At 38.8% G+C, this 18400-nt stretch overlaps 1 protein-coding gene across 1 annotated transcript; it reads right to left on the bottom strand.

Moving 5' to 3' along the window:
- Positions 1-3859: 3859 nt before the first annotated feature.
- rgs4 (regulator of G protein signaling 4) lies at positions 3860-16343 on the bottom strand. The gene is made up of 5 exons (XM_029633048.2): positions 16158-16343; positions 15695-15793; positions 10448-10509; positions 5778-5941; positions 3860-5303 (listed from the first exon to the last, which is right to left on the bottom strand). Exons 1-5 carry the CDS (start codon positions 16199-16201, stop codon positions 5064-5066), a joined length of 609 nt encoding a protein of 202 aa, XP_029488908.1. The 5' UTR covers positions 16202-16343; the 3' UTR covers positions 3860-5063.
- Between the last annotated feature and the right edge of the window lie 2057 nt (positions 16344-18400).

Below are 18400 nucleotides of genomic sequence, written 5' to 3'. Positions count from 1 at the left end.
CAGTACATTTATGTTTTTTTCAATAATATGCAATTTATATCCATAAATCTCTGTTTACAATGACACCATGTTCAAAAAATGCTACTCAAATGTCCGGAGAAATGATGATAGCTCCGTCAGATAACGTCAGATAACAAGCAATACACATCATACACTTGAACTAAATATACATGTTCTACACATAGATAGAAAGATACACTTCTTCTTAATACAACCGCTGTGTTACATTTATTTTTAACGTTACACAATTCGTTCACTAGGCTATAATATGAGACGGCGCTCAGAAATTAGCATTACGTCTCCTCTATCTTGGAGTCCACAGAAACCCAAATTTACCACATAAATATTCCCTTACCTTTGATGTTCTTCCATCAGAAGACCTGGAAGGAGTTATACTTACCAAAAACATTGTTTGGTTTTGAAGTCTGTGTCTTTAGGTTATCAAACGCGACAAATTCCGGTCGAAATGCAGCCAAAATTCTAGTGGATGTGCACCAAAACTTCAAAATTACATATTATATGTCGACTAAACTGGTCGAACTAAGTGCAGAATCAAGCTTTAGCATGTTATAAACGTGGAAAACAATCCTTACAACGAACAGAAACAACGACATCGTTTGGTCAATCCTGGAAGAAAGAGAGCTCTGGAGCCGACGCGCGCATGAAAGTACTTGTTTTTTCGCGTGACCCGAAGGTTTCAGCCCGCCAAAAGTCTCGTGGGCGCGCGATTCTCACAATGGCAAGCCCCATTGAAAGCAGACATCGCGCTGAAGACATAGAAACTGTTCCCAGGTCTGTAGCTGCTTGGGAAAGGTGGGGGCGATGACGTCAAAGTTGGGCCAACTTTTCTGATGACAAGAGAGAGTTTGGGAGAATGGCTGCCCTGAGAGTTCTGCTTTACATACAGACATAATTTGAACGGTTTTAGAAGCTTTAGAGTGTTTTCTATTCAATAATAATTATTATATGCATATATTAGCAATTTTGGACAGATTTTTTTTCTGTTTACTATGGGCACGCAATTCCTCCAAAGGGGGCAGTAGTCAGCCCTATCCTTAACACAGGGAATTGGCCGGCTTTCCTTCCAATTCTCTGCTGCCAGTGACTGGAAAGAATTGCAAATATCGCTGAAGTTGAGACTTATTTCCCTCACCAACTTTAAACATCAACTATCTGAGCAGCTAACCGATCGCTGCAGCTCTACATAGTCCATCTGTAAATAGCCCACACAATCTAACTACCTCATCCCCATACTGTTTTTATTTTATTAACTTTTCTGCTCTTTTGCACACCAGTATCTCTACTTGCACATCATCATCTGCTCATTTATCACTCCAGTGTTAATCTGCTAAATTGTAACTATTCGCCCCTATGGCCTATTTATTGCCTACCTCATCATGCCTTTTACACACACTGTATATATACTTTCTTTTTTCTACTGTGTCATTGATTTGTTATTGTGTTATTGGCTTGTTTATTGTTTACTCCATGTGTAACTGTGTTGTTGTCTGTGTCACACTGCTTTGCTTTATCTTGGCCAGGTCGCAGTTGCAAATGAGAACTTGTTTTCAACTAGCCTACCTGGTTAAATAAAGGTGAAATAAATTAAATAAAAATGTAAACTTCTGAATTCAACTGTATGTATACAGTACCAGTCCAAAGTTTGGACACACCTACTCATTCAAGGGTTTTTCTTTGTTTACTATTTTTTACACTGTAGAATAATAGTGAAGACATCAAACTATGAAATAACACATATGGAATCATGTAGTAACCAAAAAAGTGTTTAACAAATAAAAATATATTTTGGATTTTGGATTCTTCAAAGTAGCCACCCTTTGCCTTGACAGCTTTACACACTCTTGGCATAAAGAAAAACCCTTGAATGAGTAGGTGTTCTAAAACTTTTGACTGGTAGTGTATACTATATATATAATATAATATATTGTATAAACTTCCATATGTTTTTCTTTACTATTCTTTTTGGGCCCATGTGCTTCATACCCGGTAAGCCACTGCATTAATCCGGCCCTGTGTGTGTGTGAGAGTATGTTCTTCACGGACTGTTTGAAAGATAAGGTCTTTTATACACACATGCTCAATATCTGCAGCTCTCTGTGTATAGCGTATACGGCAGACCTCCACTTTTCATTAGCTAGATGCCATGAAGGCTCACTCTTATTTTCACTAAAGAGCTCAGAGTCAATACCAAACATCTATCAGATTGTTCAGTAAAAGTCTAAGCTTAAACCTTTTTATGTTTCTTGGAGTCAGACCTGGGTCAAATACTTGAGCTGACTGAGATTTACAGTAATTACCAATGGAATAGTTCCAAAAGAGCATATTCCAGCTAAATCAAACTACCTTAAATATCTCTAAGTATTTGAAAGTATCTGACATATGTATTGTACACAGGTCATGTCGAGGCCGCCTGTGTTGTCCCTTGTAAAAGCTCTGTTAGACAGTATATTGGTGACAGGCCTTCTCCTGCGTCATCCAACAACCACCTCAGGCTACCGATTATACTGTACCTCTAAATATCAGCCAGACCCATTTTCCTCTGCTTAATCTATCCAGATCCATTCTCACCAGTTAGCTATCTAAATCTGTACAGGCTCATTCTTCTGCTACAACCAGGTTGGCAGCATGATCACACTATCTTGGCTATACTAATATTTGAACATATTTCCCTTATTCTGTCAATTAAAGTTAGAATTTAGACTCACCAAGAGAATACTTATGTAACATTGGATTAAAAGTGGGTACAGATTTGATCACACTTTTGTTGTTGAGAATATTCCTGTACTACAGGAAATGCAGATGCAGATGAAATGCACCTTTGTGATTGACATTCATTTACTGAAAACCCACACTAACAGACGGTTATATTAACAGTATTGCAATTTTCATGTAGCCAAATTTTGTCCAGCTATAGCCTAACAACCAAACAAACAAGATTATGGAGATTGCATGGCTGTGTGCTCCATTTTATACACCTGTCAGCAACAGGTGTGGCTGAAATAGGTGAATCCACTAATATGAAGGGGTGTCCATATACTTTTAGTCTTGTAGTGTGTCTTCAGTGTGGTTCTAAATAAACAAGCTTTAATGGCCAAACAAATTACCCTGACTGTTGTTGGCACCCATGAGAGCTGTGCGAAAGGTAACATTAAAATTTTTAAAAATTAAATATGTCCACTCTTTGGTTGCTGCTCCCACAAGTGCTTTCAGAGCCACACAAACAACCTTTAAATCGACATGATCTGCATCAGGCCACTGACGTAAGACCTTATCTTTCTAAATATGGCTTGTTATAGGACGGGTCAAGACTACGTATGGGAGAAGCAAAGTGAGTGAGTGAACCTAGTCTTCTCTACGGTTGTTTCTTCTATTTTTGACCAACTCTTATGCCAAGTTGTATGTATGTAAATACTGTCTTTTCCACATTAAAGCTGCAGTCTGTGGTAATAAACTAGTTAGAATAGTGTGTACTGGAGCATATCTTCTGTCACTGGCACTGTGATCTATACCGTGGGAGGTAAAATCAATATTTATACTGAGAGCAGTCCATAGTTTCAAGTAGTTTAATCTAGTGTCTGTGTAACTCTCTGTCATCCCGTTTCTCTGTTTATCAACAAATGAACTAATTAAATCAGAATTTTTTTGTGGTGATGTATTCAGTTTATACAGGGCAATGGAATGATTGGACTACATGGTCGTAGGAAACTGCATATTGCCTTAAATAGAATACGTACAGCTAGTGTGCTGAAATTAGGACATGTATGTTTTCGAAACTGGTACATTTTACAATATTGGCCTTTCGTTCATTTGGATAAATGTATGAAAATAAGTAACCATCTCTGTTGATGCATCGTTTTATTCACAAATAAATGATGAATAAACGTGTCAAGAAAACAACAAGAAAATAAATATGAAGATGATTATTACATTGTATAATAAATATGTAGCCATCATCATTGGAGGCGAGTAGGAGTAATGTTTTAACAAAACTTACAGAACCATATAATGATACCAATATCATTACCAATAACCATATAATGATACAGTATCAATAGCTTTACCAATATCCATATAATGATATCAATAGCTTTACCAATAACCATATAATGATATCAATATCATTACCAATAACCATATAATGATACAGTATCAATAGCTTTACTAATAACCATATAATGATATCAATAGCTTTACCAATAACCATATAATGATATCAATAGCATTACCAATAACCATATAATGATAAAGTATCAATATGTTTACTTCATAAGCACATCAGGAAAGGATCAGCTGAAGCAAGTCGCTGAATTGCTCAAATGGGAGTGGGTGTTTGTCTCTGTGTGTGTTAGGGGTGGATAGAGAAGTCATTCCAGATTGTTTCTCCCTGTGTTGTGAATCAAAACATCACATAGTCATGACTTTGTTGTCAGGTTAACAGAAGGCCAGCGAGTTACACATTAACAGTGCATGAACTGGCCACAGGTAAAGTAAAGACAGAAAAACAGAGTCAAACAAACAACAGTCAGGTGAAATAAGTTTTAACACCAATCCATTCAGAAACTATAATCTAATTTAACACAGTTTGAAGAAGTGCATTTTCATTATTGGTGTTTAAGCATGACTTAGCATGGAGCCCTTGATTAAAACCAGACTGAGGGGACACAGGGAACTAACCAGGGTGAAATACCTAAATGCTTGTTTGAACCATTTGAATATTTTTAGAGATCTGGAAGATAGTCAGTGTAAAGAAAGCAGACCCTCGCACAACAATGAAAATAAGAGAATGGAACATCCTTTCAGGAGCATATTTCTCCCGAAAAATAACTCTGACAGTTCTCTCCCTCTCCAATCGTCCCCTCGTCTCAAAAGTAATCTATTTGTGATGCGTGTTGAAATAGTTATCTGGAACAATGGACAGAAAAAATAAAACCCCACCCACTCATAATAATGTTTTCTCTTCAAGACTACCTGCTCTTTCCCTCACAGATTGACAAAATTTTACACATTCTTCAATCCGTCCTTGTTTCTCTCTCCATCTCCATCTATGCACCACATCTGTTCTCAGAACAACCTATTTTTCCTCCTATCTTCTTCAGTGCACAGAGTGGGGTGGTGGTGCTCAACAGGGACAGATCCTGGATCAGTTTGGAGTGGAGGAACCTTCTGTATGAGTCTTTCTCCATCAAATTGAAGATCTTCTGCTGGGCGTCATTGAAACAGGATAAGCCGGCAATAGACAGGTTCTGTCTGGTCTCCTCTCGCGTTGCTGAGTCCAGGTTCACCTGATAGGGAGAGGGAAAAAGAGATATACACTGTATAAGTAATGCATTAAAACATGGGTACTGTATCAACAAAATGTGCCACCAAAAGTGCTATAAAAATCCAAAAGGACAATCCCAAAGGAAAAACTACAGGTGTTTTTCGAAAGGGGGGACTCATTGAAGGGGAAATCCTCAGTTGAAACAATAACAAAGCGTGCTTTGTTGAGGGATGGGTGGGGATGGAGAAATGTAACCACTCTCAAATTCATAGAAATCAAAATGATATGATGCTATAAAAATGATTTTAAACCATCTTTTGAGAGTGGCTCTCAGTTGGTATAGGCTGTGTTGCTCTTGTTAACATAATATTTGCATATGTTCAGGCCGTCACTGTAAATAAGAATTTATTCTGTCTTGTCTGTCTTGTCTGGTTAAATAATGAAATATAATAATTTTAAAAAGTCATAAACATGCCAATCATTATTCCCATTTGACCTCATTTGGAGAGTCTGCCTCAATGTACTGTTCGTAGATCTCTTTAGCTTTGGCCGCCATCTTGTTTGGGGAAGACTTTTTGTATTCCTCGCAAGCGTTCCAGAATTCCAAGTTCTCCTGGCTGAGCTCTGACTTCAGGAACGCAGTGAACACTGTACGACCACCTGATAGACAGACAGACAAACAAACAGAGAAAGAGGTTAGGTTAGGTCAGTCTCAGATCCTCTTACTTAGCATGTGTAACATCCAGAGAAATTTCCAGGGTGCTAGGTTGAGTGTTCGATATGAAACCATACACTATTAAACTATCCTAACTGCTTTTCTCTATTAGAAGGTAGGGGGTGGGGGTGTTTTGAGAGAGAGAGAGAGAGAGAGAGAGAGAGAGAGAGAGAGAGAGAGAGAGAGAGAGCATCCCTCTGTAGGGAGGCAGTGGTGGAGGTCAAGGCCTGGATGGTTCTCAGGAGGCGTTGCTCCTGCTCTGTGTCCCAGCCTGGTCTCAGACTAGACGTAACATAGTAATAGTAAAAACTACGATACGTTTGGGATGGTTACATAAGACAGATGGTTATTGAGGCAAAAACAAAAGTATGGTGGTTGGTTGGGGTGGATGGGTAGCCATTTCAGGCAAACATCTAGCAACCCAAACGTATCGTGGTTGTGAGTTCAAATCTCATCACGGATCATTTTAGCTAATTAGCATCTTTTCAACTACTTATCATGTTAGCTAACCCTTGCCCTAACCATAACCTTTAATCTAACTCCTGAACTTAACCAATTTTTGCAAATTCGTAACATATTGTACATTTTGAAAATTGTTAACATATAACACGGATTGTAATGAGTAACATATAATACGAAATGGGTGCTGGACATATACAAATTATATATGGTGTCCCCACGGGTGTCCCCACACACAGCCTGACACCACAGGGACTGCCAACACACACACACACACACACACACACACACACACACACACACACACACACACACACACACACACACACACACACACACACACACACACACACACACACACACACACACACACACACACACACACACACACACACACACACACACACACACACACACACACACACACACACACACACACACACTGTTTGTTCACCAGCAACTGCTAATAACCCAACCACCAGAATATACAGTAGAAGTCGGAAGTTTAACTACACCTTAAAACTCAGTTTTTCACAATTCCTGATGTTTAATCCAAATAAAAATGCCCTGTCTTAGGTCAGTAGGGTAGCCTAGTGGTTAGAGAGTTGGACTAGTAACCAGAAGGTTGCGAGTTCAAACCCCCGAGCTGACAAGGTACAAATCTGTCGTTCTGCCCCTGAACAGGTAGTTAACCCACTGTTCCCAGGCTGTCATTGAAAATAAGACTGTGTTCTTAACTGACTTGCCTGGTTAAAAAAAAAAAAAAAAAGTTAGAATCACCACTTTATTTTAAGAATGTGAAATATCAGAATAATAGTAGAGAGAATGATTTATTTCAGCTTTTATTTCTTTCATCACATTCCCAGTGGGTCAGAAGTTTACATACACTCAATTAGTATTGGGTAGCATTGCCTTTAAATTGTTTAACTTGGGTCAAACATTTTCGGGTAGCCTTCCACAAGCTTCCCACAATAAGTTGGGTGATTTTTGGCCCATTCCTCCTGACAGAGCTGGTGAAACTGAGTCAGGTGTGTAGGCCTCCTTGCTCGCACACACTTTTTCAGTTCTGCCCACAAATGTTCTATAAGATTGAGGTCATGGCTTTGTGATGGCCACTCCAATACCTTGACTTTGTTGTCCTTAAGCCATTTTGCCACAACTTTGGAAGTATGCATGGGGTCATTGTCCATTTGGAAGACCCATTTGAGACCAAGCTTTAACTTCCTGACTGATGTCTTGATGTTGCTTCAATATATCCACATCATTTTCCTTCCTCATGAAGCCATCGATTTTGTGAAGTGCACCAGTCCCTCCTGCAGCAAAGCACCCCCACAACATGATGCTGCCACCCCCGTGCTTCAGGGTTGGGATGGTGTTCTTCGGCTTGCCCCTTTATCCTCCAAACAGAACGATGGTCATTATGGCCAAACAGTTTCATTTTTGTTTCATCAGACCAGAGGGCATTTCTCCAAAAAGTACGATCTTTGTCCTCCTGTGCATTTTCAAACCGTAATCTGGCATTTTTATGGCAGTTTTGGAGGAGTGGCTTCTTCCTTGCTGAGCGGCCTTTCTGGTTATGTCGATATAGGACTCATTTTACTGTGGATATAGATACTTTTGTACATGTTTTCCTCCAGCATTTTCACAGGGTCCTTTGCTGTTGTTCTGGGATTGATTTACACTTTTCGCACCAAAGTATATTCATCTCTAGGAGACAGAACGCATCTCCTTTCTGAGCGGTATGAGCTGGGCTGCATGGTCTCATGGAGTTTATGCTTGCGTACTATTGTTTGTACAGATGTACGTGGTACCTTCAGGCGCTTGGAAATTGAACCAGACTTGTGGAGGTCTATATATTTTTTCTGAGGTCTTAACTGATTTCTTTTGATTTTCCCATGATGTCAAGCAAAGAGTCACTGAGTTGAAGCTAGGCCTTGAAATACATCCACAGGTACACCTCCAATTGACTCAGATAATGTCAATTAGAAGCTTCTAAAGCCATGACATAATTTTCTGGAATTTTCCAAGCTGTTTAAAAGGCACAGTCAACTTATGGTATGTAAACGTCTGACCCACTGGAATTGTGATACAGTGAATTATAAATTAAATAATCTGTCTGTAAACAATTGTTGGAAAAATGACTTGTGTCATGCACAAAGTAGATGTCCTAACCGACTTGCCAAAACTATAGTTTGTTAACATGAAATTTGTGGAGTGGTTGAAAAACAAGTTTTAATGACTCCAACCTAAGTGTATGTAAACTTCCGACTTCAACTGTATGTGATAAAGTTAAAATCTGAGTCCCGCACCCGACACTAACCCGCAAATATAGACAATGTGTTGTAGAGTCAGAGATAGTAGAACGATTTATTGAAATGTTTTCTTATGTCCAAATTTCTCAATTAAAGTTGGTTTCGACATGTAGCCTATTGTGTAATATCATTTTGAAATATAGGCCTACATACAAAGCATCATCCAACTTGCACAATTGTGTATGCCAACACATAGTGGCTCAAAGACAAAAGTCTGTTTTTAAAACACCACATTAGGCCTACCTTATTATAAATTAGGCCATCACTGTCAATCGTGAATGATAATTCTTCACTTTTTATGCATGAAACATCCATGCTGCATCTGCATTACAACATTTAATCCCTATCAGTTTTATCATGGGAATATGTACTTCGATCTTCTTGAATGATATACACATAATTAGTTTAAGAATGTTTAATCACATTTTAGAGCAGATAGGTAAGAAGCTACACAGCCACCTGTATTTGTTTTCAATCAAAGTATATTTAGCTTCATGTACATTTGGTGTATAATTTTAGAGCAAGAAATGCTTAATCCTGCGTAAATTAGCCTAATATTATATCAGGCTATGTGAGAGGTTATAGACCTACAGTCAGATGTCCAGATTTCAGTTTGGCTACTATTCCATTTAACCCATCTGAGACTACAGTTCCCTTGATGTGCCATATTGAAGTCCCCGTCTTGTGACTGTGGAATTTGTATAGCGCCATACAATCATCACACACAGCATAGTCGACACTGCTATCATCCTCTTTTCATCAAATTTTCCCAAACATTGCTGTTCAGTCCCTCCTTCTCTTTATTTTCAAGTCAACTCTCCATTTCACAGCATTCCTCTTATTTAATAAAAATCCAACATTTTTATTTTTGCCTGAGTGGATCATCGTTAACTTTTTCATCCCAGGTTCCCAAAAGCATTTGTCGATTGGTGTGTATTTGACATGTGTACAGTTAGGCACTAATGCCAGATAACATAATGAAAAAATGTAGCCTATAGATATGAATTTCACAAGAATTTACATTTATGGATTTTGTGTATGCATTGTTTTCCATTTATTCAACTTGACCACCACCCACCCGCCCTTCATCCACACTATTTTTAATTACCCTAAACCCTCCCGCCGCGTGGATATAACCGCTATAACCGCGGGGACTGAGAGTTATGGTTCATCCTGTGCATCACACACACACAGGGAGGGAGCAGAGCAGAGCAGCAGGGGTCTAGGGGCTACCCAGCATACCGTCTAGACACATAGCACACGTCCAGAGCATGAAAACGTATCCTGAGAGCTGGCTGAAGTCCCCAACTATACACAGCTAAACCCAAAAGTACCCTACAGCCCACAGAGGCATCATGACATCAGTCTTTAAACAGAAACCCAGAGAGTGATAAAGCCCATTGAATTGAATTTAATTTAATTTAATTGGGGTCGGAGAGACAGGAGGAGAGGGGGTGAGGGAGATACAAATGTCACTCAAGTTTTGAAGAAATGTTGTTCCGTGGTCTGGTTTGGTAATAGGTCATGGTAGAGTTTTGTCAGGAATTCAACACAAGACTCAATTAAATTCAAAATCAATACATCTTTTCAATTCAGTAAACCACCATAACATTTGAGCAAGATCGACTCCCCAATCCTACAGTATTCTAAAGATGTTGCTTTGATTTGTAAGAAACTCACTTTCACAATTCATCAGGTTGTTGAAGGACAGCTTCCATTTCTCCACATCAGCAGGTGAAACTCTAAAACCAGAGAAATAACATCATTATTATACTGTACACCTGTATTACTGGGAGAAACGATAATATTATTAATATTTCAGTTCATCTCTTGTGTGATATCCCACAGTTCTTAACCTGCATATTGCTGATGACCTGTATTTTAATGATAGCCTACCAGTAGATGTCATATCTACCATCTTACATAATGTTCTTTACAACAGGACATACTGTATTTGACTACTATATTGACTACTGTATTTTCCATGAGCATCAGCCACACCAGATGCACCTCTTCAAGCTATTGAGTAACCAACCACTTATTTACATTACTCACCTATTTGAGCTAATGAGTAACCCTTTTATAACATTATAAACTGTGTGGTTCGAGCACTGAATGCTTATTGGCTGAAAGCTGTGGTATATTTAAGCAATAAGGCACGAGGGGGTGTAGTATTTGGCCAATATACCATTGCTAAGTGCTGTTCTTACGCACAACGCATCACGGAGTACTTAGACTCAACCCTTAGCCGTGGTATATTGGCCATATACCACAAACCCTGAGGTGCATTATTGCTATTATAAACTGGTTACCAACATAATTAGAGCAGTATAAATACATTTTTTTTATCATACCCGTGGTGTACGATCTGATATGCCATTGCTGTCAGCCAATCAGCATTCAGTGCTCAAACCACCTAGTTTATAATAGACCATATACCACGGGTATGACTAAATATGTATTTTTACTGCCTTAATTACGTTGGTAACCAGTTTATAATAGCAATAATGCACCTCGGAGGTTTGTGGTATATGGCAAATAAGCCACGTCTAAGGGCTGTATCCAGGTACTCCGCGTTGCATCGTGCCAAAGAACAGCCCTTAGCTGTGGTATATTGGCCATATACCACACCCCCTCTGGCCTTTTTGCTTAATTATACACCTCTTTGAGCTAATGAGTAACCAACATTTTATAATATTATCAGGCAGATCGCTCAAGAGAGACTTCGAAATTGGACATCTATCCACGTCGGAAAATGCCTTCAAAACCGGCAACTAGGGGAAACAGTGAACGCTAATACCATCAAGTGGATGGGCGTAATCCCATGACTCTGGACCCTTACCTTACCCATTCGGAATGAGTCCATGAACTTAATGTTTTAACCCTATCCAAAACCTTAACCCTTAACCATCTAAATGTAATGTTTGGAGCAACTTAGAAATGTTTGTTTGGAGAAACGGAATAATACTGAGCAGGAGGAGTCCTTATAATGCACCCCCTTATAAATGTAAATAATGTTTCCAAAATTATGTAATTACTCCTGTCTAATCACACCGAATTTGCCAAATATCGAACAGATTGTGCGTTGCGGACATAAAAATATTATCTATAGCAGCTAGCACATAACATTTTGAGAACCATATGTTCTCAGAGCGGGGTTGTCCTATGGTTATTTTGCATACAACCTTCCCATAACATTTCCTACAGGTTTCCTCATGGTCCTATTTAAAGTCATGTTCTCAGAACATTCAGAGAATGTTAAGAAGCAACGTTCTTCTGTGTGGATATCAGTACTTCAGAATAATGTTTCCTACAGGTTTCCTCATGGTTCTTTTTAAAGTCATGTTCTCAGAACGTTCAGAGAAGGTGGAAAAAGAACAGACTTCTGTGGGAATTCCAGTACTTCAGCATAAAGTTTTCTGCAGGTTTCCTCATGGTTCAATTTAAATACTCTTCTCAGAACATAAAACCACATGAAAACATCAGTAACATTCACAGAATGTTCTAAGAATGTTATTTAAAAACATTCTCAGCATCAAAAAAACTCTTGTTAAATGTGTTTAGGTGTGTTGGTCATGCCCACTAATTGGCCACACCTGATCTTAATGAATGCTTGTTTCCTTTGAAATAGGGTCTGCTTGAATAGACAAAAATTAACAGCCTTGTATGAGTAAAAAAAAACATGGCAAGCTAGCTCCATCCTGGTGGCGTAGTGAACTAATTCCATGGATAGAGAGCAGAAGATCATATGTTTGAACGGTCAGGAAATGTTTTAACGGTCAGGAAACTTATGGCTCCGTTCCCAGAACCATTGGGAAATCAAAAACATAAGGAACCAAATGTGCTAGCTGGAAAAGGGCTGCTGCCCTTTAATTTGGAGACTTACATTTCCCTCACTAACTTTAAACATCAGCTATCTGAGCAGCTAACCGATTGCTGCAGCTGTACATAGTCCATCTGTAAATAGCCCACCCAATCTACCTACCTCATCCCCATACTGTTTTTATTTACTTTGCTGCTCTTTTGCACATCAGTATCACTACTTACACACCATCATCTGCTCATCATCATCTGCTCATCTATCACTCCAGTGTTAATCTGCTAAATTGTAATTACTTTGCTACTATGGTCTATTTATTGCCTTACCTCCTCATGCCATTTGTACACACTGTATATAGACTTTCTTTTCTTTCTATTGTGTTATTGACTGTACGCTTGTTTATTCCATGTGTAACTCTGTGTTGTTGTTTTTGTCGCACTGCTTTGCTTTATCTTGGCCAGGTCGCAGTTGTAAATGAGAACTTGTTCTCAACTAGCTTACCTGGTTAAACAAAGGTGAAATTTAAAATAAATTTAAAATGTAAAATTATTTGTTATTTTTCTTTTTTTTCTACTTATCTATAATTAGACTTATTTTTCTTTCAAATGCATTGTTGGTTAAGGGCTTGCAAGTAAGCATTCACTGTAAGGTCGACACCTGTTGTACTCAGCGCATTTAACAAATAACATTTGATTTGATTTGATTTGGGGTTTGAAGGTTCACCTTCCAACAGGACAACGACCCTAAGCACACAGCCAAGACAACTTAAGAGTGGTTTCGGGACGAGTCCCTGAATGCCCAGCCAGAGTGGCCCAGCCAGAGCCCGGTCTTGAACTCGATCAAACATCTCTGGAGAGAGCTGAAAAACAGTGCAGTGACGCTCCCATCCAACCTGACAGAGCTTGAGAAGATCTGCAGAGAAGAATGGGAGAAACTCCCCAAATACAGGTATGCCAACCTTGTAGCGTCATACCCAAGAAGACTTGAGGCTGTAATTTCTGTCAAATGTGCTTCAACAAAGTAAAGGCTCTGAATACTTATGTTATTCTCATATTTCCGTTAATTTTTTTTATACATTTGCAACATTTAGTTTTGTCATCATGGGGTATTGTGTGTAGATTTATGAGAAAAAAAAAACAATTTTATAAATTTTAGAATAAGGCTGTAACGTATCAAAATGTGGCAAAGGTCAAGCGGTCTGAATACTTTCCAAATGCACTGTATAATAGTTATATATTGTACAATCTGTGTGTTTCCCTTCTTTTTATTGGTCCTGGGCCAGGTCAAGGTCTGGTATCTCAAAATCATCTTAAGGCTAAATTCATCTTAGAATCGTAGGATCCTATTTTCAACGATGAACTTAGCCCAAGATGCGTTTATATTTATCTGTTGGACAGTGTCAGAGTGCCAATCATTTTGATAACTTGTGTAGTATTAAAAAATATTTTGATAATGTCTCCTAAGATCTTCCCACTACATGTGTAAATCCTAAAAATGCTTCTGCTGAACTGTATGCGACTAGGCAAATGCAATGACAGAATGCGTTATATTAAAGGATTTTTCTTTACTGAAAGTACCATTTACATTTTTGATCTCAAAGTAAAATGAGTTCACCTATATTGGCTACAATCAGATAATCAAAGTTGGTCAATATTAATGCAAACTGTGAGGTTGCAATTAAGGGGTTGTGTTCATTTTTTCTCATCATGAGGGCATTGATTTGATTTAGTGCTAATGAAATCAAAAGTCAGGCTGGATATTGTCTATGCTAACTAGTTTAGGGACAACAGATGCTAAACAGATGCAAAAACTGGTCGAATCAACTTTGTTTCCACGTCATTTCAACAACAAAATATAAATGTGATGATGTTGAATCAACGTTGAAAGCTGATTGGATTTGCAAAACATCATTAAAGGTAAGGGAATTTTGTCTTTTTTTCACCCAACCTTTCACCTAAATACATAGACATGGTGACATGTTTTGTTTATTTCATGTTGAATTCACGTGAGTTGACAACTTAACCAAATGTAAATCAAAACTAGGTGTAGAACTGCATTAAAACCTATTTACCCACGTGTACAATGGGTATTGCCTTGAGAGCATTATTTCCCATGGCGTGATAAATTAATTTAATGGAGTCTGAAGGCTATTTTATCTATGATATATAAACGCAACTTGCAACAATTTCAACGATTTTACTGAGTTACAGCTCATATAAGGAAATTAGTCAATTGCAATAAATTAATTTGGCCCTAATCTATGGTTGTCGCATGACTGGGCAGGGGCACAGACATGGGTGGGAAGGTATAAGCCCACCCACTGGCGATTCAGGCCTAGCGAATCAGAAATAGTTTTTCCCCACAAAAGTGCTTTATTACAGACATAAATACTCCTCCGTTTCATCAGCTGTCCGGGTGGCTGGTCTCAGACGATCTTGCAGGTGAATGAGCCAGATGTGGAGGTCCTGGGCTGGTGTGGTTACACGTTGCCTGCGGTTGTGAGGCCGGTTGGACTTACTGCCAAATTCTCCAAAATGACATTGGTCGCGACTTATGGTAGAGAAATTAACATAAAATTCTCTGGCAACAGTTCTGGTGGACATTCCTGCAGTCATCATCACAATTGCATGTTCCCTCAACCTCAGACATCTGTGGCATTGTGTTGTGTGACAAACTGCACATTTTAGAGTGGCTTTTTTTTATCCCTATCACAAGGTGCACCTGTGTATTGATCATGTTGTTTAATCAGCTTCTTGATATGCCACACCTGTCAGGTAGATGGATTATCTTGGCAAAGGAGAAATGCTCACTAACAGGGATGTAAACAAATTTGTGCACAACATTTGAGGGAAATCAGCTTTTTGTGCTTTAGGAACATTTCTGGGATCTTTTATTTCAGCTCACGAAACATGGAACCAACACTTTACATGTTGTGTTTATATTTTTGTTCCGTCTGTATGATAATGAGTATCAAGTGTTTATTTGCTGCTCACATTTAACAGGTCTCCCTGGTAAAATAGATCCTTAATCTCAAAGAGATGTCCTTTATAAATAAATGATAAATAAATCAATACATTCAAAGTGTCACTATTCTCCTGTACACTCACCTCTTGACAGCGGTCGTCTTCTCTTTGACCTGTTTCTGGTCTGTTGGAAACTCAGGCTTCTGGAGCAGAAAGCCAATCTTGTGTTTGATGTCTTTGGCACTGAGGGAGGAGAGAGTGTGGGTAGTGTTTGGCTACAGAATGTATTAAAACATCTCACAGTCGTGTGTCCTATTATATGTAATGCACTTACTGTATAACAGAACCAAGATGCCTGGCACACAAGGCTCGTATTCAACATACATTACTGTCTTAAAATATCCCATTGCAGCACAGACATGACACCTTTCAATTGTTAGAATCTCACATGACATGTTGCATTACTTTTGTTGCATCAAATTTTAAACCAAGCATTTTCCAAATGTTACTGTTGCATTTATCCTCTTCCATACAACTCAATACATGTTCCATACACGTTGATCGTGATCTACAACAACATGCTAATAAACTAAAATAACCATCTTACCTTTTTAAGCAGGTTGCTGGCAGTGTTGCTAATCCCTTACACATGTTGTATGTTTGCTCAATCCAAATCTAGGAGAATTATTTGCAGTGGTTTGGAGTTAAGAGGAGAAGTCTGTAATAGTATGACTGTTAGTCCTCACAGTGTTTCAGTGGTATGCTGTGTCTTAGTGAAATCTCCCACAGTTGGGGTTTTATACAGCCACAGTGCTCACACACAGACAGAGAGCCAATCACAGCCCTCACTGGGCTAAGTATGCTCAATCAATTCTCTCAAAGGGGGGAAATAATATGAGCAGGTATTTGTCAGTGACTGCCTGTTACCCACTGAAGTGGGCATAGCAGCGTGTGGAGGAAATGTAATGCAGTGAAACTGTTATGTGGCTGATTGATGTACCCACTGAAGTGGGTGACAGAAACAAAAGGTGTTTTTCATTGAAGAAGAGAAGGTGATTTCCATTGCCCTCCCTCTTTGGAACGATTTAGGGTAATTATGTTCTTGTAAAGAAGCCAAAGATGTACAAATACTTTCTTTATTTGCCAATATGATTTGTCCAATATTGCTTTTGCCACCTTGGATTATCGTGTGCTCTTCTCAATGTTTTGGATCAGTGGCTTGTGGATGGTGTTGACATACTAGCTTATAGTGGCTCTCGCTTTGGTTGCAGTGATTGAGTCAACATTGTATTGACTTACACATTTGTGCGTGCACATGATGCATAAGGACAAGGTATGAATGGCTCGGATTGAACCTTTGTCGTTTGCACACCACTAGACTGTGTTAGCCTGCTGCTAAAGTCTAGGTAATAGTTCAGAGAGATAGCACAAATCTTCAGGTCTCAGGCTAGGATAATCCTTATGCGAGTGTGGTTCACCAAACCACCTCTGTTACAAAAAGGTCCATTGACATGCCGTTGACATCATCATCAACTCAAACTCCACATCCCCAGAACATTCCCTCAGCCTCTCCTTTCATCAACGGCCCAAACTCAGCCTCCTTTGATCTACATGCAGGCAGTGGTATACTTAAATAAAAATACTTAAGTAGTATTTAAATAGTTTTTGGGGGTATATTTTTAACAACTTTTACTTTTACTTCACTACATTTCTAAGGAAAATTATTTACTTTTTACTCCTTGCATTTTCCCTGACACTCAACCGTACTCGTTACATTTTGAATGCTTAGCAGGACAGGAAAATGGTCCAATTCACACACATATCAAGACAACATCCCTGGTCAGCCATACTGCATCTGATCTGGCGGACTCACTAAACTCACATGCTTTGTTTGTAAATTATGTGTCAGTATTGGAGTGTGTCCCTGGCTTTCTGTAAATAAAAAAAAACAATAATATGGCTCCATCTGATTTGCTTAATATAACGAATTTGAAATTATTTGTATTTTTACTTTGATACTTAAGTATATTTTAGCACTTACATTTACTTTTGATACTTTTAGACTTTTACTCAAGTATTATTTTAGTGGATGACTCACTTTTACTTGAGTCATTTTCTATTCTTTACTTTTACTCGAGTATGACAATTGGGTACTTTTTCTACCACTGCATGCAGGGTAGCAGAAACACACACACATACTGTATCTCTGTATACCTGTTTAGGTATTTCAACTCTGGATGGCTGCCCAGAGCATAGCAGCGTGTGGAGGAAATGTAATGCAGTGAAACTGTTATGTGGCTGATTGATGTAAATTATTTTCTGATGGCATCAATCAGAAAACTTTGAGATATCAGCTGATGTAAGAAGGGCTTTATGAATAAATTTGATTTGAATTCAAAGTAACCGAGGTGAGTTAGTTAAATTCACTCCTCAGGTTGAAGTACCCCGACCCGAGCCATCAAATTACTAACTTCTCAGTGGTGCAGCTGGCTAATGTGTTTCAAGAGTGCCAGTCATGTGTGTTTGAAAGACAAAAGCCACAAGATCAAGGCCCAGTGTGGGCTTGTGAGTAAGAAAGCAAATCTGTTAAGGGACAATGTGATGCTGGTTACACTTGCTTTCACAAAATGGTCATTAACAGAACACTAGCCTGCCTGAAGCATGTGTGTGCATGCATATGTGTATGAGCTTGTCTTCCAATATAACACAAAATCAGACATATTCACACTGGACAGTGCAGTGTACATGTATACAGAAAAGCAGTCATTGACATCATGGTGTATATGACTTGCCCTGTTGAAAGGCTACAGGGCAAAGCACAGTGGACACAAGACATGAGTCATCCACTGA

The sequence above is a fragment of the Oncorhynchus nerka genome, linkage group LG24, assembly GCF_034236695.1.
Source record: "Oncorhynchus nerka isolate Pitt River linkage group LG24, Oner_Uvic_2.0, whole genome shotgun sequence".
Taxonomy (NCBI): Eukaryota; Metazoa; Chordata; class Actinopteri; order Salmoniformes; family Salmonidae; genus Oncorhynchus; species Oncorhynchus nerka.
This window is presented reverse-complemented; position numbering and strand designations above follow the sequence as displayed.

What these genes read in the sequence shown, in the direction of transcription:
- rgs4 (XM_029633048.2), bottom strand. Translation starts at nt 16,201, where the DNA reads ATGTGTAAGGGATTAGCAACACTGCCAGCAACCTGCTTAAAAAG. An exon ending in CCAGCAACCTGCTTAAAAAG is followed by an intron (nt 15,794 to 16,157) that starts GTAAGATGGTTA and finishes CTCCTCCCTCAG; the next exon opens with TGCCAAAGACATCAAACACA. An exon ending in AGGCAGACTCTCCAAATGAG is followed by an intron (nt 5,304 to 5,777) that starts GTCAAATGGGAA and finishes TCTCCCTATCAG; the next exon opens with GTGAACCTGGACTCAGCAAC.